Source organism: Lethenteron reissneri, chromosome 41 (assembly GCF_015708825.2).
Source record: "Lethenteron reissneri isolate LAM-NWPU_2019-01 chromosome 41, ASM1570882v1, whole genome shotgun sequence".
NCBI classification, from domain to species: domain Eukaryota; kingdom Metazoa; phylum Chordata; class Hyperoartia; order Petromyzontiformes; family Petromyzontidae; genus Lethenteron; species Lethenteron reissneri.
The window spans coordinates 7783696-7804875 of record NC_083819.1 but is presented as its reverse complement, the minus strand read 5'-3'; the positions used below and the strand labels follow the sequence as shown (position 1 = coordinate 7804875).

General features: G+C 50.2%; 1 protein-coding gene across 1 annotated transcript in view; it reads left to right on the top strand.

The window, feature by feature from the left end:
• Positions 1-20225, top strand: part of LOC133352575 (neuronal PAS domain-containing protein 3-like) — a 95082-nt gene extending 74857 nt beyond the window's left edge. Inside the window, exons 5-11 of the mRNA XM_061568305.1 lie at positions 3146-3329; positions 6075-6190; positions 8795-9033; positions 11415-11521; positions 15246-15393; positions 15559-15674; positions 16372-20225. Of these exons, the coding sequence (XP_061424289.1) occupies positions 3146-3329; positions 6075-6190; positions 8795-9033; positions 11415-11521; positions 15246-15393; positions 15559-15674; positions 16372-17732 (2271 nt within the window). The 3' untranslated portion in view covers positions 17733-20225. The remainder of the gene's footprint in view (positions 1-3145; positions 3330-6074; positions 6191-8794; positions 9034-11414; positions 11522-15245; positions 15394-15558; positions 15675-16371) is intronic.
• Positions 20226-21180: the final 955 nt, after the last annotated feature.

The window sequence follows — 21180 nt, the reverse complement described above, 5'->3', positions numbered from 1 at the left end:
AAAAAATTGTGAGTGTGTGGTGCGTGATGTGCGTGCGTGCTGATGAGATTCAACAGATCGAACCGCGCATGTCTGTGCTCTCAGGTCCGAGCCAAACACGTACAATGTGTGTGTGCCTGCAAATATATTAGCTTGTGTACGTGTATGAGTATACACGTACACATTTACACATGTATGTGGATACATATGTGCGCGTGTTTGAACTTGTATGTGCGTGGACATGGGGAGCGATAGTGTAGTAGCGGAGAGCGTGCTGCACTACAAACCTGGCTTCCCAAATTTGATTTCCGCTCACGGACAACACCAGTAACGATTATCTGAATAGGCCCTGGGCCTCCCCTTGGTCGACTCAGTCTCAAATGAGTACGTGGTGCAGTATGTAAACATTGCTACAGGGGAGACAAAGGCGGTCGGGCGTGGTGCTGCTCACCCACCCCATCGTGTTTAGAAACTTGCATTTAGAGTTTTTGTCTGCTATACATTTCCACGTGATAAGCTACTTCGTTGAGCTATCATTTGTGGCCAAGTCACTTCTGAAAAATAACTAACTTAGTGGGCCTCACCTCTTAAAATAAAAATATTTATATAGTTCCGTGTACCATTCCAGCCTTAATAGGTGCTCGCATAATTAGCACTTGCCCCTAACAGTCTGTTAAAGGCTGGAGGGGGGATCTTTGTCTTTGCTAAAACAAACCAGAACGAACCGCCGTCCCTTCTGCATACGATGTAGCGATTAGCCGTGTGAATCGTATGTATGAGTCAGCCACTATATTCATTTGTGGTGGCCACGCATTTATAAAACAGATGTGGGGAATGCATATTTGTGCGTGCGTGTGTGTGCGCTTGCTGATGTGTGTCTGTTAATGAAACATATGGTAATATTAGTGGGGGGGGGGGCGGGGGGGGGAACAACACAAATATGATTAAGAAGAATGATATTGTTTACATCCACATTCATTTTCTTGGAATGGCCACCAGCACGGAGTTACGCAAATGTGTACCCAGCAGCGCCTGTAGTGCCTCTGTCGTGATAAGTGTGACTTTACATCATCCCTTAGCCCACTGTGAAGGACAGGCGAATATAAACATCAATTCTCAAAAGACGCACCACGTGGACTCGAAATGGTCTTTGAAAAAAGCACGCAGGTAGCAACGCTACGGTGCTTATCAACTTTTGCCGTGCCTAGGCTGGCTTTTGTCATATGAATGTTGCATTTTCCACTGCTGGTTAAGGGTTGCGAGTGGCATTGACCACGATGCCTTTTAATCAAGGAGTCACTCGGACACGTTTCTTAATGTGTGTGTGTATACTGTAATTATAATCGAGCGGTTAATTAGTGAGCGATGATTATCGCTCACTAATTATTGGTACGGTGATCATGATCGATCATGATCGCCGCACCAATAAAGCAGAGTCTTGTCAATTATCGCACTGAAGTGACATTCCATGGGAATGCTCTTTGCCATCACCACCGCCACCACCGCCACCACCGCCACCACCACCAGCACTGCCAACAGCATGACCACTGCCACCATCGACATCACTGCCACCACCGCTGCCAGCACCACCGTCACTGCTACCACCGCCACCACCACCACCACCGCCAGCACTACCACCAGCATGACCACTGCCACCATCGCCATCACTGCCACCACGGCTGCCAGCACCACCGCCACTGCTACCACCACCGCCACCACCACCGCCACCACCGCCACTGCCACTACCACCAGTGGCAAGCAAAGCCTTGCCTACGCTCCCAGCGCTCTGTGCGGGACGTCCACTGACGCCGTGCCACCATCACAGGCACATCAGGTCGGCATCGTCCCGCCGAGAGAGCGCCAGCGCGGCAGATCCACCGCGGCAAGGGCAGCTGCGGAGATGGAGCGCTGGCGGCGCAGCGGTGCGGGGGGCCGTCGAGCACGGCACCACCGGAGGGACCCTCGGCACTTAGCGCTTGAGATCGCTACGGGGCACACTCTCGTCTATTCTAAAGTGGAAACTAATCTAATCAGCGCAACATTGAGCGGTTTTATTAATAGTGTATTAGTCTATTTTCCAATGAGAAGGGTGTCCCCCTGATCTGACATAAACTGGATGGTGATTGCATTGTTGAAGCCGCGGTTCGTGTTATTGAAACGCGCCGCTTCACCCCGCGACCCCCGAGCAGGCCAATGTGTCCGCGCGTCATAGCCTCGTGCCTGCACATTAAAATTGCCCGTAATTAAACCGCAGATTTTTAATAAACCCTTTGCCAACTAGAAAATTAATCTCAGCGGGCTCTGAACTTGCTTAATAAATTACACGTAATTTAACCGACGAGTGCGGGGGGAGCTGTACATGTGTATTTGTTATTGTGTATTTCACTTCGTGATGGGCTGCGGCGGAGCGGCGACGCGGTCGTTAGCACACCGCACCACGAACCCGGTGACCTGAGTTCAATTCCCGAAACGTTGCCGCTTCGGTCAATTGACGCAATGACAAATGGGTCCATTTCCATTTTTCATTAACCTGCTCATCATCATGATCAGCCATGGTCTTATCCACTGCTATTACCTTCCCACGAGTACAATCCGTCTGACTCCTGTGCACCGAGCCAATCTTATCACCCCGTCCTGCACTGAATGTCTCCTTGGGCACGCTACCTCCTTTGGCTGCCACTCCGTCGTGAGTCTCGACCGCCGAAGTCATCGCGCCGTCAAGCGACTCGTTCGGCTCAAGCCTGCCTGCTGCTCTTTCACCGGCAATGCGATGCGCTCAACTCGCGTATTCTGTGCATGTTGGTTAGCGTGTGGCACTACGCGTGTACGCCTGCGTTGGTGGATATCTTTGTCTTTGTAGGTGGGGAGCAGTGGAGTAGTAGTTAACACACTGCGCTTTATGAGCCTGGCCACCCAATCTCGGTAGCCACATCGGTGATGAACATCTGACCAGTCCTCAGTAGACCCAGCTTTAAATTACTACCTGTTGTGGTGTGTAAACATCAGTATTAGGGAGGCAAAGGTGGCTGCATGTGGTATTGACCGCTCACCTCATCGTGTGCCGTGCCGGCCTTCGTAGGTGATTCTGGCTGACAGCACTTGCCCCAATGCTCCGTTAAATGCTACATGCTGGATCTTCGTCTTGTGTGCATGCGTGCGTGCATAGGTGGAGATGGCTGGCAGCAGCGCATTTGAGTACGTGCACCCCGCGGACCGCGGGGAGCTGGCGGAGCAGCTGGGCATGAAGCTGCCGTCTGGGCCCGGCACCCCCTCGCAGAGCGCCCTGGGGGCCGCGGAGGACGCGGCCAGCACGGCCTCCTCCTCCTCGCAGGCCGACGGCCTCGACCCAGGTGGGGAGCCTCTCATCGCAGCAGCAACAGCAGCAGCAGCAGCAGCAGCTCAAGGGGGGCCCTCTAGCACACCTTGCATGCCGGCACCAAGACGCGCCGTTGCGTTTAGAAGGAGCAGGATGGGAAAATGAAACGAACCGGGCTGGCACTGCCACTCAGGATGTACCGGTCACGCTGCCGTACAGTTCTCCGATGGTTTTCTTTTTTGGGTCATGCCGCTTGTCGTTCGGCACGATGTCCGACTTTTCTCTCCCAAGTGCCGGGAGCTTCGTCAGCGAGCTGAATTCTTCGACTTCCGTTCGCGATGTTCAACATTTTACTGGAAGATTTCTTTTTTCAGGAACTGAAGTCGAATGGAAATCGGCTTAGTTCCTGCAGAAGCGCCCAGCACGTGAAGCGAAACGTCAGACATAGGGCAGAAACGACGCACGTCGCAACCCAAACTCGCACCGGACAGCATATGGCGGTTGTGCTTCATGGCTCACTTGTGCCGTGGGCAAACGAGACATGCAGCGCTTATAAATGAATAGCAAGCCAGTTAACGCGAAGGGCTGTCTACGGTTCGAACGGAAGTTCCACCTATACACATGCAAACATGTGGCCGCGCAAAAAAAAAACCCAGCAAAGACGCCAATCAGTGCCGTAAATAAATACTTGGTTAAATTCGCTCATTAAATGACAAATCAGGAAATCGTTGGGTTTGCGAACTGCAAACCTCGACATTCAGGGGCGAGCAGCTGTCCTTCCATCAGCCGGCTCAGTCGCTTGACTCTTTTTGCTGACCATTCTACTTGAAGCGATGTTATTTACAAAACAAACACCTTACCTTGGCAGTTTTAAAGCGGTTTTTACGTTTTTGTCAAGACCGTACGTACACAGACCGTAGTACGTACACGGTACGTACGGTGCATCGCAGCAAGCTGCTATTTTGGAACGCCGTTCCCAAAATGATGGCGAGACATCTATGAAAACGTATCAAGGCTACACGTCCGCTGCATATCCCAACAACTAGCTGTTACTTGAAAGCAAACCACATCAGCAAGGCTATTTGTAAAAAAAATCCACATTAGTATGGCACACGTCTACGTGAAAAGCTTCCATGGAAATCGCCGGAAATTGACCTTTTGTTCCGGTCATCGCTCGCTTCGTTCGTAAGGACGGCGGCGTCACGATCAGCGAGGGCTCGCGATGCTGCCCGCCTGCCGTGGGCAGGTAACGAAGTCAAATTTGATAATCGCCGTGGCTCCTTGGCAGACAAACCCACCCACCGTTTCTCCGCCGTCCAGCGACTGCCGGCTGTCAGAGCTGATCGTTCTTTTCCAATTTAGCAAAAGGTGCCAGCTTATGAAGGTCAGCCAAGCCAAGGTTTCTCTGATTACGAGGCTCAGGGGCAGTATTTTAAGATATAACTAGTCCTGCCTTACCGTTTTATCGGTTTCATTTGCATATAAATTAATCGGCCTTTTTTTTTCTCCCCCCTTCTCCCAATTAGAACGTGTCTGCATATAATCCTGGCATTAATTTAGGCAATTACGTTAAAATGCAGGTGACCGTTAACAATCGCGGGCGAGGATGCTTGCCGTTTGGATCCCGTGCTAAGACGGCGCATTCAAATGGCTTAATCGGCATTAAAAGTTGGGATTAGTTTATTATGGTCTCACCCATTTCAATAATGTTCCGACTTGGGAGCGACGCGTGACGCGCCGCGGTAATGGTTCTCGCTTTGGCATTCGCCCCCCAAAATTAGAAGAGCAAGATAATGAAATCAACACACCGCCCCGGGAAAATGCCGAGTATTTTTCCGTGTCGTTTTAATTCGAACGGTATTTTGTTTACGGAAAAGCCCGTGTCCAGTGTGCACCAGTGCCCGAGGGTTCAACCTTTCCACCCGCAATCCCTGCCGCGGAAATGTCATTACTCAGGCGCTCATTGCGCCATCAACATTTTGATCGTCACGGAAGCGCGCTGGAAGTAAACCGACACGCAGAAGAGAAACATTCAAAGGTCTTTTCTTTGTTGGAGGGCCTTTTCCAGGATGTGCATGGAAATAAAAACAATGTTTGCAATATCGTCACTTTATTCATTTTTACAAACGAGGGTATCTGAATCGAACAAGAATTTCATTTGTTGTCATGTGGATGATGTTTTATATAATACGTACAAGAGTTGATGAAAATTGTATTTTTCAACATGCTGCTTTTTTATTTTAATTTACAACAATTTTATGGGAGGTCTCTCCATCTCGACTGCTTCTCCTGCGGTCTAGAATTCCGCTTGAAATTGGTGCGGTTTAAACTCTGTTGCTGTCCTTATTCAAGTCAGCACTTGAGACCCCATTTGTGTTCACGTGCATCTGCAGATGAGAGTTGCACTTAGACGCTATTTAAATGTAGACTGTGTTGCATTGCAACTTTAGGAAGTTGCACTTTGTCTGCGTCGCAATTTCATCACGAATAAATAAATAAACGTCCACGCGAGGTAGCGCATGCCTCATCATCGGTGTGCCGTGTGTACGCCTAAGCGACCTCCTCTGATTGGATTGCCACCTCGGCTTGATGACGCGAAACCAAACAAATACACAAATTAAAAAAAATCCGTCACGGACTTTGTGAATGCAGCATGGGAAGGAGTCCATTGGAACATGTTACCAAAGTACCGCAGTTCTTGCAAAGTGGTTCAAAGAATGCACGTGTTTTCTTTCTGCTGCAAGACAAACTAATAGGTGTACGCCTCTTGCCCCAACAGAGCTGAGCAGTCCGCCTCTGATCAATGTGAGCGAAGGGTTGGATCGCTCCTTCTTCATCCGCATGAAATCCACGCTCACGAAGCGCGGCCTGCACGTCAAGTCGTCTGGCTACAAGGTCAGTGTCGGAATCGTGCGTCGAGAGTGCAGGCAGCGTAACTGCACCGGGGCCCATGGGCCTTATGGGACCAGGCAGTGGCCTACGAACAAGAGGTAGAAGCTGAACTGGTGGGGGTCTATTTATTCGAGCACAGGCGTCTGAGAGAGAGAGAACTTTGTGGCAAAACAGAATTCACAATGCAGAAGGTCTGGAAGAGAACGTGGCAGTTGAGTGTTGTGGATGGGATTCGGCAAAATCGATTCTGCTGGGTGCGACACTTATGCAGGATCGAGGAGACCGGCAGTGGAATACAGTTTCTGGCGAGTTTCGTGACCAAGGTGGAAGAACTAAGAGCTGACGGTGGGATGCGGTTAGGGTTAGATCTTAGTGGTGGCATCTCTACTCTGCAGCAGCTGCGGGAACCGGAGGAGGGCAGCGAGCGTGCCGAGGGTTGGTGGCATCGAATGCTTTGGCCATGACGATGTCGTAGCGACCTTGATTTTGACCAGGGCCTGTGCCGGCCACGCTCCGCCGCTCCCCGCTGAAGGAACTTCTCAGTGAGTTCTCAGCTCCTTCTCACTTCCAACCCTACCCTGCGGAATTAGTTACCACTGCCGTGTACTGGTGGCGTCGCTTAATTTGAAATAGCCTTAATAATTGCCACTCCGCTGCTTGACACTACGCAGAGTGGATGGTGAGGCGATTGCTTAATGAGCCATGTTGGAGCAACTTATTCAGTCGTTGAAATGTAATTTAATTCGGCGTAACGCTGCATTTTCTCTCGACGCTATTCAATTACGCTTCTTAAGCGAGTTGTACTTTTTTGTGCGGCTCTGGAGGCGCGTGCGACCGCACACTGGCGACCTGTCAGACTCGGGCGTGACCTCGCATATGCCCAGCATGGCAGAGGCCACCCTTCCTCGGTCCGCGGTCACTTTGCCGAGAATGTCTTCCATACGGAATTTTCACGACATACACACACCGTTCTGCTGAAAGTTGAATGCAAAGCACGGCTTTATCTGTATTGATACGTTTGTAATAGCTGCTGGGTGGACGGGTGGGTTTGGGTGGTTGGGTTTTGGTGGGTGAGTTTTGGTGGGTGGGTTGGTGGCAGTAGTCAGCGGCTCTCAGAAGTAAGGGCTTGGCGTTCCCTTCACCCAGCGCTCGTGATGGCAGACGGCACGATCATTATAACTTTGTCCACCATTCAGCCCTCTCTGCTTTGTCACATTGTTTTTGCTTTGTTTAGTTCGTTCTTCAATACTGCCTGCTGCATTAGTTGAGTTTGGAATTATTATCTTTCAACATTTTAACTTTTTTCACTTATTTGCCCGGACGTTTTATCCATTTGCGCTCGATTGCAATGTTTCCCCTGTGCCTTAGCTGTCGTTTACTCATCATTGTTTTCCGAATAACCTTTGTTGTTCAAAATCCTTCCACTTCCCAGCCGTTCCGTCTACTCGTATTTTGCGGGTCATTCATCCTGACGCAGACTCAAGCGCGGCATAAATTGCCGGGTGATTACGGCGGCATAGTTCCTCACAAGGCTTGGGCAGGGCATGATTTCTCCACCCTCAACAGCAATGGGGGGGGGGGGGGGGCGGTGGCAGAAATGAACTATTTTCCAGAGCTCAGCCCTCGACAGCTCAGGCTGAACTTGAGCTTATTTTTAACGTGAGGTTTGCTACTGTCCTGTTCTCAGGATAATAACATGCACTTCACCTCCCATGTTTACAGTTATTTATTTAATTGAACCAGGTGAGAAAGTAAAAGTATCGGGTTATATCTTATAACCCAGTGTGTGTGTTTGTGTGTGAGAACAGATCAGTGTAACTTTATTGACACCAGGCACAGGCTCGGGGGTGGGTCTTACATTCCGCGGCTGCCAATAATCTGTGGAATTGGGTAACAATCGGAGTTTGCGTTGCCACGCGTGATTGCACTCAGCACAGAGGGTCGACGGCAGTCAGCGCGTGGATAGCGGCCAAGAGGCCCTTACCTGCCAAGTGGCTCAGCTCTGCCCGTGGGTCCCAGATGAGCCGCACAAACGATTGGCCAGCGTGATTCTGGAACATTAAATCCTGCGGAAAGTCCATCGGCCAAAAAGTTTTTCAACTTTTATTCTGCCCTCTCGGCACTACTTCCAATTTCTCTGCATTTTTTTCCTTTTTGCCAACTGCTGGCCCACCAGTGCCCATGCCAAAATAGCGCCCAATTATCTGCCTCTGCCGACAAATAACTCGCGTGTACGTTGTAGACAGGGAATGCATCACCTGCACGCGCGTGTGTTTGTTTATGTTTGCTTGCTTTTTGATCGAGGTCGATATCACGAAGCAGCCAAAATAACTGAGCTTTGACGTGTTAATGAATCGGCAAATCCATTCTGGTGCTGCCTATACACTGTACGATTCGAAATAGCTCCATGCACGGAGCAAGCCCCCGTTTCAAATCCATACACCAGATAGATATGTGCCATCGAGGCATTGAGGAGTGCTGTTGGGGGGGAGGGATTGAGTGAAGCCGTTGACAGCCGACACACTCCCCACTCACTTAAAGTACGCGAGTACGATTCGGAACGAACAGGTCGGTGACGAGGCGAGCGTTTGTCGCGTGCGCGCCCAGGTGATCCACGTGGTGGGGCGGCTGAGGGTTCGAGCGGCCTCCTCCTCGGCCGGCGGGACCTCGTTGGGGCCGGCGGGGGTCGATGGCGGCGGCGGCGGCGGCGCCTCGGTCCAGCTCCTGGGCCTGGTGGCCCTGGCGCACGCGCTACCGCCTCCCACCCTGAGCGAGATTCGCATCGACTGCCACATGTTCGTGACGCGCGTCTCCCTCGACCTGCGCATCCTCTACTGCGAGAACAGGTGGGGGAGCGGAGGCGACGTGAAAAACTATGCAACGTTTTTTATGTAATTTTATTTAACTCACTCTGTTGTTGTTCTTGTTGTGGTTGTCGTTGTTGTATCTTCAAATCTTGTAACTGAAGTTTAACCCACTTTCCAATGTGGTATCGACTGAAAACTTGGTGTACTTATGTCATACTGATGACAATACTATATTCTATCATAAAAATATATAAAACATATGTTTGAAAACATTATTTTTTATATGTTATGTTTCGGCTTGGGTCTAATTGTCCACGGTCAACTGACGTTGGCTGTAAATCACCACGGTCCCTTACGTTATGGCAAGCTTCGGGGCCACTTCCTGGAGTCATGGAGTTCTTCCATTACTAGTACGGTACATTTCATTAAAGCGTGTTTTTAAAAAAGTTTTTTTAAATATTACTTATTTAACCAGGTAAGGGTCCACTGAGCTATACAGATATTTTCCAGGAGCAACCAGGCCACTAATTATAGCTCAACAAAATGGCTTATGATGTGGAAATGTATAGCAGGAGCCAAATACTCTAAACGCATGCCGATTCTAAGTGTGGAGGGAAAAACCGGAAGGCACGGAGAAAAATCGACACGACCACAGGGAGAAAAACATGCAAACTCAGGCGTTGAGGGTCGCGATTGAACTCACAACCTCCTGCATACCATGCGAGGGAGTTAACATCTCGCCACCACGGCGCCCGAGTCCCTGCTCTGCCGTTGCTACAGGTGGTGGATATCCGACCAAAGCTGTGCCAGGAACGGGCCGGCACGGCACGATTGTCGTGTCAAGGCTTTGTGACCTTTGACCCTCCCCTCCCATCACCCCCTTCACCCCCTGCTTGCCTTGTGGGACCAAAATTCACCTATTTCATATATTTATGTTTTCCATTCGTGGTAGTTTTACTGACAAAAGTGTCGAGTTATTGTTATCTTTGTTTGTGCACCACTGCCAAAGCAGTATTACAAGCACATGAACAAAATTCAGATTTTTGTCAGACACGGTTGATTGCATGCTTGGGTTCGCTTACATTATTCAAAGTTAAAATCTTGCCTTTTTAACTTTTCGGCTGGGATGCCATTGGCGACGTATCCTATTTCCACGTGGACGTAATGACGTAACGACTGTTCCCGAGGGTGATCGACTAAAAGCGTGTAGCTTCCTTGCCAAGGCAGACTACAATGTCCTCGTCGGAGCCGCCTAGCTGCCGTGAGGATTCGGGCTGCGTCCACTTTCCCTGTTCGGGAAACAAGCCACCCGACTCCTACGAATGGCTGTGGAACTCATCACGAGCATGATTAGGGTTTGCGTACAAAACCAGAGATGGGGCTTGGGTCATGGATAAGGCTCAGTGTGTTCGGTGCTGGGTAGCTCATTTGTTAGGGTGAGTGTCAGGGCTGGGATCTGATCAGCTGGCTGGCTCTGCCCTCTGTTTGTTTGCAATGTTCCCCAACTGCCAAGAATTGTCTTTTCACTTTGTCTCTGTGACCGCTCGCATAAAACACAGTTGTGTTGAGTGATTTCTTTTTTTCATCCTGTAAATTGATGGGACATTCAAAAAACAAGATCTCTTATTGGAATACAAATGAGCCATCCGTATGTTACGCGTGATGCACACAGAATATATTTCGTCATTTGAATCTCACTATGCCGCGCAGAAAACATTTTGGCAATCATCAGGCATGTGCGGCTGGTAACTGCTTCACTTATATGTGAACGGAGGTAAATTGATCTATTGGTGCACCGTGGTGGGCCGTGAGGACTGGAGTTTGAGAACCCTGCTTGAGCCCACCGATCGCTGTCAACAGTTAATTATGTTTTTGCGGATCATTGTGCAACAGTGTTGATGTGTTATATAATTGTTGTTAATGCTGTGGATGTTAGTGATATGTCGTATTATGGTTGTTGTTGTTGTTGTTTATGTTGCGATTTAAAGTAGGTCAGCCAGCGAGTGTCAGTTGTTAAACGAATCCTAAGAAATCCATAAGCTTGCAATTAACTTAAGTTTTATCCCACGCAAATGCAGAGGCAGTGCTCGTAACATATACTTCAAAATTAAAACTACTCTAAAAGTGCAGTAAAATGTTAATTAGCCTTAAAATACAACTTTCTTTTCATTGGCTCAAATAAAATTAAACAGTTGCGCAATGGCCAGTAAATATATGGCATATTGTGAAAAAGAAGAAAAACAAGCGGCAGTTTCTGCGACAGTTCCACAGAGAATCTACCCACGGCCTTGCGGGGGGCACCAGCAGCGCGCGGTTTAGAAACACTGCTCTAGACGATGTCCACCTCTGTCCTACGTTGATTCGTTGGCCGTTGCGTGTGATCGCTCTAGATGATGTGCCTTGCATGCTGCCCCATGCAGAGTGAGCGACTATCTAGACTTCGCCGCGGAGGAGCTGGTGGGGAAGAGCTGCTACCACTTCATTCACCCGGGGGACGTGGAGGGCATTCGGCTGAGCCACCTCGACTGTGAGTGCATCCGCCCGTCGTCCCTCCTGCGTGAACTCGCCCGCCCGCCCGCCCGCTCACTCGCTCACCCGCTCGCCCTCATCTCTACGTCGCCCATGAGAGTCGCGCGAGGTCGTCGTTCGCCGGGAGTGCCGCGTCGGCCTGCGCACTCCACTGTCAAGTGAACCACTTGTCAAGTTCTCGCGGCTGCCTCAAGTCCAAGTGCGGCTGCCTAGCTGGGTTGGGCTGCAGCCATCTACGGGCAGTGGTCGTAGCAAAACAGTTGAGAGCAGAAACGTTCAACACGTGACCTACCCTGGAAAGCTGCACTTGGATTTAAAAAAAATTATTTACTGCTTCATCAGAAGGAGATTGATGAAGGAGATAAAGATGGAAATGATGATTATGGGAATTATGGTGATTGATAGTGCTTGATCATGATGATGATGGTGGTTATTATTAAGTGCATTGGTTATCTCTGTTGACTCCCTAACAAGGTATTGCCCAAACAGACCAATGCAGGGCCTTGCCGATAGAGAGTCTCGAGAATCAGTGTGGCTTTCCTGGATAAATAGATTGCAGTTGAAGCAGTCTAGCAGCAGCACTGAGCGGTCTCGTGGTAGTAATCTGTACACAGCAGTAAGTGTTGCGGCGATCTGGTGAAAGTGTGCATGGCTCTGATAGAAGTGACTTTGGTTTGATCTCCCCGTTTTCTATCGTCAGTCCACATATTCCAATTTTCAGGGCATCCCTAGGAAGAGCTTTGCACCTTCCTGCCCCATCTGCTTCCTTGCAGACGTTAATCTCTCCACGATGCCTCCTTCTAAAGTAGGGCACCATGTGCCGCTACTGTTGCCAAAACGTACTCATGCCACATCTAAGCCGCAATGAAAACAAGATCGTTTGTAGTGCCGCAGACGAGCAAACGCTTAAACACAAGCTTCATGAAAATAGATTTTCTGTCAAGGCAAGGATCGTTGGATAATTTCTGAGCGTGACCGTTTATTTTATTTGACCATCGGCCGCTGGCAGTGGTGGCATCGCTGTGAATTTGGCAATCGGAGCACGAGCGAACATTTGACCACGGTCGGGGTCTCTGTGGGTGTGGGTTTAGGGCGCTGTAAATTCACGATGCATTCGGGCTTACGGACCCAGAATTCTTGCCAAAATGCCCAACACTCCGGCGAATTGCAATTGCGACATGGGCATCCGAGACATCGACACGCGCCCCGCATACACTGCAGCGTTCTCAGAAATCCCTTCATTTTGGCAGTGGTAAAATGCACTTTTGGTTTATCATCCAACCATCAGACAAGGATTTGCGGCGAGTTATTTATTTATCTGTGCCACAGGAGTTGCGGCGGTGGGATTCACGTCGGGAATTTCAAAGTCATTAAAATTTTGAGAATCTTGTTACCCTGAGGTCGGTTGGGGGGGGGGGGGTGGGGGGACCGACCGCTGGTAGAAGATGCCCCTCGGGGACTCCGGAGATGCGAGGGTCACTGGAGAGCCGAACGAGTCCGCGTGCCCGGCGTCGCAGAGCTGTTAGGAACCGCGCCACGCGCTGCAGACGTCTCCGCCGAGCACTGGCAACGGGCAGGGCTTGGCCACTTTCGCCCGTCGGCTCTCGCGCAGTTTCAGTCCCAGAATTCCCTGCGCTGTCGCATAGCGCGGCACGGTCTCGCAGTAAATACGCAGGTGGCGGCGATGATGCTGGGTATCGGAGTTTTTTTCACATTAACTGGTTGTTTCGCCCTAACTAGTTGTTTTGCTATAACCCAGTTGTTTCGCACTAACTAGTTTTTTCATCAAAATAAATGTGGTGACTGTTTTTGACGGGCAGCAGTAGGCTTCGTATAAGTATTCTCAATTTAGAAAATTACAACATTTTCATAAGTATTCAATTTTCCATGTAGGCGTCTGCCATCTGAATTTTCAGTGCGGCTCAATCTGATTTTTTTTTTCTCCTCGGTGAAAATGTTCTGTTTACACAGAACTCCGCCGTTTGTTTCCTATTAGCGTGATACAATGGCCAATCACTTCTCACTGATTACAATAAATTGCTCAAATTGGTTTTTCGGTTTATGCAGAAATGTGTTGCAATGGGGCTTTCAAAACGGGGTGTCCAATTTGCATTCTATTAACGGATGGTCCTTGACCAGGGCGACGTTACAGGTCAGGGAGCCGCTCCCAAAGCAGACATTACTCGTGACTGCGCCTACGATGGCGTTGTTTTCAGGGCGTTTGTAACACGGGATGCAATCTTTTTGGGGATAAATTACTTCCAAAGTTTGCGCTGCATATTTTCCCCGCACAACATATTAGGCAATAAATAATGCAGAACACGGTTTATTTCTATTCTGGGGCGAAGGAATAGAAGCAAGTTTTTGCTCAACAGAACTTAAAAGCAGGAAGAAAATCTTTTCAAATTACCTTGAGCCTGAACGCTGTAAGATTTAATATTAATTGCAAAGAAGCGGTGAGAATTTTCTCCGAATAACCCAAGGACTTGGTGCATCTCCCCATGGGCACGAGCGACTGGCTGGTTTTCTGTAAAGCAATCGCCACTAAATGATGTGACAGTTTAATTACTCCGTTTGCCATTTCCCTGCCAGAGCAGCTAATAGAAGCCATGGTGATAGCAGTGCTGAGTTTGTGTGTGGGTTTCAAAGAGACGGAAAAAAATTGGAGTAGAGGAAAAACTCTATTTTCTCCACCGCCCCTCCCCCCCTCTCTCTCTCTTCCAACACAAATTGTTACATGTGATTACTCTTTTTCGTGTGAAATCAATTACAGGCCAGCCATATTGCTGAGCAGCTTGATAACTCTGTTTCTACTTAGGAAGAAGTAGAACATATACATGTAGCATATAAACAGTTTTTTATATTGAAATGTAATGTTCCAGGCAACTTTGACTCTTGTTTTGTTCATAGTCATCATTGTCAACCGTTAGGTAAAGCCAAACTTACCGCCTAATCCAAGGCGGACGCTTTGTTCGCACCGCCCAATCGCATATGGTAACAAGAAGTCTGCCTAGCCAATGAAAACAGAGTTTGTTGTAAAGTGTGTGCTATAAACAGTGATTGGCCTACAGGGCATACAACCTCGGGTAGTCATGTGACCTTTGCCTGTAAGCGGATTGGAAGTTATTCTCGTAGTTGCCCAAGGGGATCAGCGAAGTACATTTTATGAGTAATTTTTTTAGTCTTAATTGCATAAAATTGCAATAACAAATGTTCTGGCAACCGTTGCAAGTGGCGATTACCAGCAATGATTACCCGAAAGCTTATCTAGTGCATAGTTCTTCAACTATATTTTCCAGTGGGCCTCAATAAAATTGGCCATGTGACACGTCACGTCGTCCCATGGCGTCGTGACGTCATAATGCCTGTAGACGTGGCGGCGAATCTCTACCCCTTTCCCCCAACTTTCTCATGTCTATCTCTCATTTCGATCTCCCTGTCACCTCACCAATCTCTATCTCTACACTTCGGTGGGCCCCTAGCTCAGCGGGACCACTCTTAAGCTCCTTCACGGGCCTTACGGGGCCCACGGGGCCGCCAGTTGAAGAAGAAGCCTGAAGTCCCCTCGTCCATCATTGGCCTCGGGCGCCTGCACTGCCCCCCGTGCCACCACGGCTCTGCAGCACCGACAACGACGCGGGGCGCGTGCCGGGGGGGGGGGGGGGTCTCGCGCGGCACTGAGCGGCGGCGCTCATCAGCGGCGCTCGTGTTGTGCCCCGCAGTGCTCAACAAGGGCCAGTGCGTGACGCGCTACGTACGCTGGCTGCAGAAGGGCGGCGGCTACGTGTGGGTGCAGTCGAGCGCCACCGTCAACATCAACACCAAGAACGCCAACGAGAAGACCGTCATCTGGATCAGCTACATCCTCAGGTGCGTGGCTTTTTATGACGTCCGCATGCTCGTAAACGTTACTCCCGATCCGGAACAATAACGGAGCAGCCGCCGGGCAATGGAGCGTGCCCTAGGTGGAGGAATCGATGGGCGAATTGGGATATTCACGGTTTTGGTTTCCCCGCGCACTTCTCTCGTCAATAGTAACACGGAGGACAAGGACCTGCTGATGGACCTGCAGCAGCTGCCGCACCACGCGCGGCAGCCGTCCGAATCGGCAGAGCCCTCCGAGTCCGACTCCGACTCCAAAGACAACTCAGGTATCGATCGACGTCGGGCAAGGTGTGAGAGTCGGGATGGATACGCGTGCCTCGGCCGGAGGGGAGCTGTCCAGGCCGCTGTCGGTCCCTTTGTCCTCAGCCAACGACTCGCAGTGCCCCTTCCTTTCCGTAAAAATAAATCTGGCCACTGTTTGTGCTCGGCGGCTTGAGATGCGCTCCCGTTCAAGACGCTGCTCTATAAATCCACATTTTATTGTATTTTAGGTGCTGTTGTGGTGGAGATGGCCAGATGGCTCAGAGGTCAGAGGACGAAACCAGCTGAATCCCTGGGTTAGACTCCTAGCAACCGCGTATTTTCATAAACCAGGTCTTCAAATATTTTGATTTGATGGTCTCAGCCCAGTTGTCCATGACGAGAGAAATAAGAAATCATGTTAGGTTCGTTTTTGTGCTTACTTTGGATAAAAGCCCGCTCTGAGAATTCAAAATATCCATTTTACTCTCATACGATCAACAATCCCATAGCAGAGTGAAGGATATTTCAGTCCTGGGGAAAAAAATCTATTCTGCAGCCATTCTCTGACACATGGGACACACGGCTCTGCGAGATTTCCAACACAAGGATTCTTCTTTGCACCGCACAATGCCTGTAGCAAAACATTGTAATCAATTCAGGGGGATAAAATACCAATTATAATTTCTTTCGCGTTATCAATGTGTTGCCGTTTTCTTTCAGACGAGCATGAATCCATGCATCCGCACAAGCGGCAGAGAAGACAGAGGGAGGAGGACGAGGAGTGGACGAGCCCCCTGTGCCGCAGCCGGTGCCTGGTGGACCCCATCATGACCCAGGGCGAGAGCAGCGGCGCCAGCAGCCAGGGAGAGGACAACGAAGAGGACGACGATGACGAGAAGAACGGGAGAACTTTGGACGGCTCGGACCACGAGGTGGAGAACGGTCACGCGGACGGATACGCGTTGGGCCTGAGCTCCTCCAGCATCAAAGTGGAGCAGCTCAGCATGAAGTTCTCGGCCGGCGGGCCCACAAAAGGCCTTCATGACAAGATGTGCTCAGGTCGCCTGAACGGAAACGACCGGAGCCACCCAGAGCAGTCTTCCGCAAAACCGCTCAAGCAGAGGAAACCCAAACGGCGCAAGAGCAAGCGCCTGCTGCAGCAGATGCAGTGCAGCCCGGCCGAGTCGGTCGCTTACGCATCGTCCCCCAGCCTCTCTTCCCCACACGGGCAGATAAAGACCGAGAAGCCGGAGCACGTACATTTCATCGACGGCAGCGTTTGGGACAGCCCTCTGAACCGAGACATGGCGAGGAACGACCTTCCGTACTGCATCGTGAGCCCCTCGCCCGACGCCCAGCAGCACTTCCTGTCGGCGCAGACGAGCCTCCACGTGGCCATCCCAGACTCGGTGCTCACGCCGCCCGGCCCGGACAGCGCCACCAGCCAGCGCTCCGCCTTCGTGGCGTCGCCGCAGCCCGGCGCCGCCTCCGTGACGCTTGCCGGCTCCGACCCGCTCTCCCCACCGCTCTCGGCCTCCCCGAGGGAGGGCAAGCCGGGGCCGGCGCCGTCCAACGTCAGCCCCGCCGCCGCGTACGACGTCAGCCCCGCCGCCACGTACGACATGGAGAGCCTCGAGCTCCCCCAGGACGCCTCCTCCACCGCCGCCGCCGCCGGCATCGCGGCTGCGGCGGCCACCGAGGGCCCCGGCGCACCGTCGCGGGGTGCGTACGCCGGCGGCACCATCCGGTACGCGCCGGCCGACCCGACGCTGGGCGCCGTCGAGGAGGGCGAGGACTCGGACTCGCAGAGCGACGGGCCGACGGGCGACCGGCTGCCCGACATCGGCGATGCCAACTACGGCGGCTTCGAGGCCAAGGCGTCGATGGAGATCCTGTACCAGCGCATGCAGCAGATCGGAGTGCCTACCTCCTTCCCGTCCGTGTCGCCCGGAGGCGGCGGGCAGCAGCACCTGCCGGCCGTGTTCGTGACATCAGACGGTTACCTGGCGAACATCCCGCTGCAGCTGTTCAGCAGTGGCGGCGCGCAGCAGTCGAATGCGCTGGACGACGAGGAGGACTAGGGGAGGGGTGGGCGCGGAGCGGCGTACACGTGGCGGGAGTGTTTACAAGCTTTTGTTATGAGAGGGGCCCGTATGCTGAATACAGTTGAAGCAAATATATTTTACTCTAAATGATGTGTTACATGGCAGAAAAAATTAAGTCAAACTTTCCTGGTTATTGCATAGGTCCATTAACATGTGAAACGTTTAGATGGCCAGTATATTTTCGATATGAGATGAGTTTTATGCTGTTTTAAATGCCGGTGGCAATTTTTAAAGGAAATTCAACTCTATATATATAGTATTTGTGTTCAAAATGGCACTTATATTCCCACAGGTCAAATTACCTAATTACAAACTCGTTATCATATTTGTCCTCACTGTGTCAGAGGCCTTACACATTCTCTGTGTTCAGGAAGTCCTACCTGGCTCTGGTTCTCACGTTGGACCAGTTGCAGCGTTGCACATTGACAGAATCAAATAGCGTTCGACGGCTGCACCCGAGTTAATGCTCTTTGCACACGAACACCAACATGTCAGCCTGACAGGCACGGCCACAGTTCTGCGTTTGTTAGTCCAGACGCTCTGCATCACAAGCAAATAGAATGCTGCTCATAGGGCACATATAAACCAAGCTCTGCGATTGCCGCATTGCATTTCAAGCTGGGAGCGGCGTGGGGGGGTGAACAGTGTTTGGTCTTGCTACCGTATTCTCTCCTCCCGGCTCGGCAGGAGGGATGTGCTGTGAGCTCAAGCCTGCCAAGAGACTGATCCCAAATCCCGAAAATATCCGGGAGTATTCGCCCTCCCGATGACGCACGACGGACTGGCTTTTCGCGAAGCCCTTTCTTCCCACGGCGGCTTGACAAAAACTAAACCACAAGAACAACAAAAAACTATTTCTCGGAACACCTCTGCAGCCACTGTGACTAATACGCCCATGTGCAATGTGTGTGCCGTGTTACGGAGTCGCGGGATCTAGCACAAGTCTGTCGCGTTAGCTTATTGCCGTTTGAATATTTGTGTGTGCCCACTCTTTTTATTGAACGTCGCGTCGCGCACCGCCGATGTGTGCCCGTGTCTCGTGTCACCTGCGTACCCTTACGGTGTTTACCATGTCCGTGCTGTCCGCTTATAGCCGTCATCTCATCCTTTAGTTAATTGCCGGTGGTTTTGTTAGGAGAACCGTTGCTGCGTCGAGTCTGTGTGCGTGTACACGAAATCTCGCGGTAGAGATTTGAATCTCGCGGTAGAGATCTGTGTCTGGTTTTGTCCTTCCCGAGGTCGAGTTTCTGGTGTTGTTAAAGAGTACCGTGTACTTTGCTGACGACCACCGTTCCTTCAGAAGTAAGATTGTGCAAACGACCAAGGTGGCGGGGCAACGCGCACGCGACGCACACGGCAAAGCATTATCTTTAAGGGTTCCTCCAGAAAGTTGTGTAAATAAAAACCCAGAGTGGGCAGGGGGAGAAGGAAGGGGTGGTGAGACAATAAAAAAGTATATCAGAGGGGGGACGTTACACGTGAAGGCGTCCACGATTATAATGAGAGGGTTAGTTTTCTTCATCTGTGGAAGGAACCGTCCCGTTGAGGACAGAGAAGGGTTTGACAATCAGCTTGCCAGATGGTGTTCACGTATTTTCCTTTCGCAACAAGCAAATACATTTCTACTTGTGAAAATTAAATGCTACTCGTATTGGGAAAGTCGCGCACGCACACAAGGACAATTTCAAATAAGGCCCAACATTTCACACTTGTACATTTTCAACGCGCTAAAGAAGGGCCTTTCGCCGCAACGGGAAATGTGATCTCATTCGTGTCAAATCAACGCAGGAAGTCTCCTTTGTAGAGTGCTGAAAGATTCATCATTGCAGGCCACCGCGAACAACCATCGCGCCGAACAGCGAGTGGCTGCTTCGTTCCGCTGATGGGTCTAGTCTCGATCTGAAGAGGACAAAAAGCTCTTCACGCCTCTTTGTTCACACTTTACGATCCGTTAAGTTTTCCGCAAGCATACTTAATTTTACAGATACGAAGGCGTTTGAACAAGTGGTGATTTGAGTTTTTCATTTGCTTTTAAAGGGTGATGACTTGATGTACCGTAATTGTTTATTGTTTGAAAGATAATGTGGTAGCTGGTAACGTTTATTAATTTATAAATGACCTCGTTGTGGTGTTACAATTGTACATAAGTGGTTGGTCCAGTCGCACTGCTTTGTTTTAAGAAGGTGCCACGTCTACACACAATGTACAAATCTTACTCAGTCAAACTGAGGCTAATATTCATTCAGCTTGTTAGAGGGGGAACAAAAGATGTACATTTATAAATGTTTCTGGTTTTTGTAAGCACACTTAAATTTAACTAATTGAGGTAACATTTTCGTAATTGTCTTTGTATGGGTCTGTCTGCTGGCGATCAGTATTTTAAAAAACAACGACGAAAAACTCAAAAAAATGTGAAGTTATTTTTAAGTGCATGTATGGAGTCTGTGTTCCGCATGTCAGCAAAAAATGAGAAATAAAATATTGTACAGACTGCAAACCGTGTCCACTCTTGGCTTGCGCGTGCTGTACTTTCAGGGCCGTGGCGCGTCGGACGAAAGAAGAGAGGTTAAACCGTGAGGAGAATTGCCCAATTATTGCCAGGGCTTGAGATCATTAGCGCATGAGGACAAAACCACTGCATGGTGACCAGGAGGTGGACGTCGATTGAAAGTGAGCCAAACCCAAAAGGCCACGGGGTATCTGACAAAGCGTTCCCGAAGTACGGTTCAACCCATGGGTATTTTGTTTGGCGATGATCACGTGAAGCAGGCTGGCCACGTATCCATTCCACTGCCTGACGATGCCTTCTGTACGTTGCATGCCTCCTCCCCATCCTCCTCCACCTGCCAGTGACTGATTTACCCAATCATTCACGATGACGTGGAGACAAATCTGACCGTAACCCCAATCCTTGCCAAAGCTCCTTAGCCAAACTTTCACATTACCAAGGTGAGTGTAAGTCAAGCATGACTTTGTACTTGAAACCCTTCAATCACATGGCACATTTGCACAAACGCCCCTAAAAATTTTACTTTTACATTTTCATTTCCGTTTCACATGCGCGATACATCCACGATGATTTGTTTAAAAAGAAAAAATTACGTGCAACGGATTGTAAAAAAAAATCAAGAACAACTTTGCAGGTGAGTAGCAAATAGTGACGCTCACGACTTCATAGTTTGCTTCACGAATTCATCCCCTGCCGCTGCGATAACAAAACGGAGTATTATTCCGCTTTAATGCCGCCCGTTATTTCCACATCACAGCAGCTGCACACGATCGCCTTTAATTCGGGTAATTTAACCGCGCCTACGGTTTGTGATGGACTGGCTAGCAGGTGATTACAATCACCGCTGTAAGAGGGTCAAATTTGTTAGAGCCGCGACAGTGAATGACCTCAAAGCCACTTGGCACGATTTCGTGC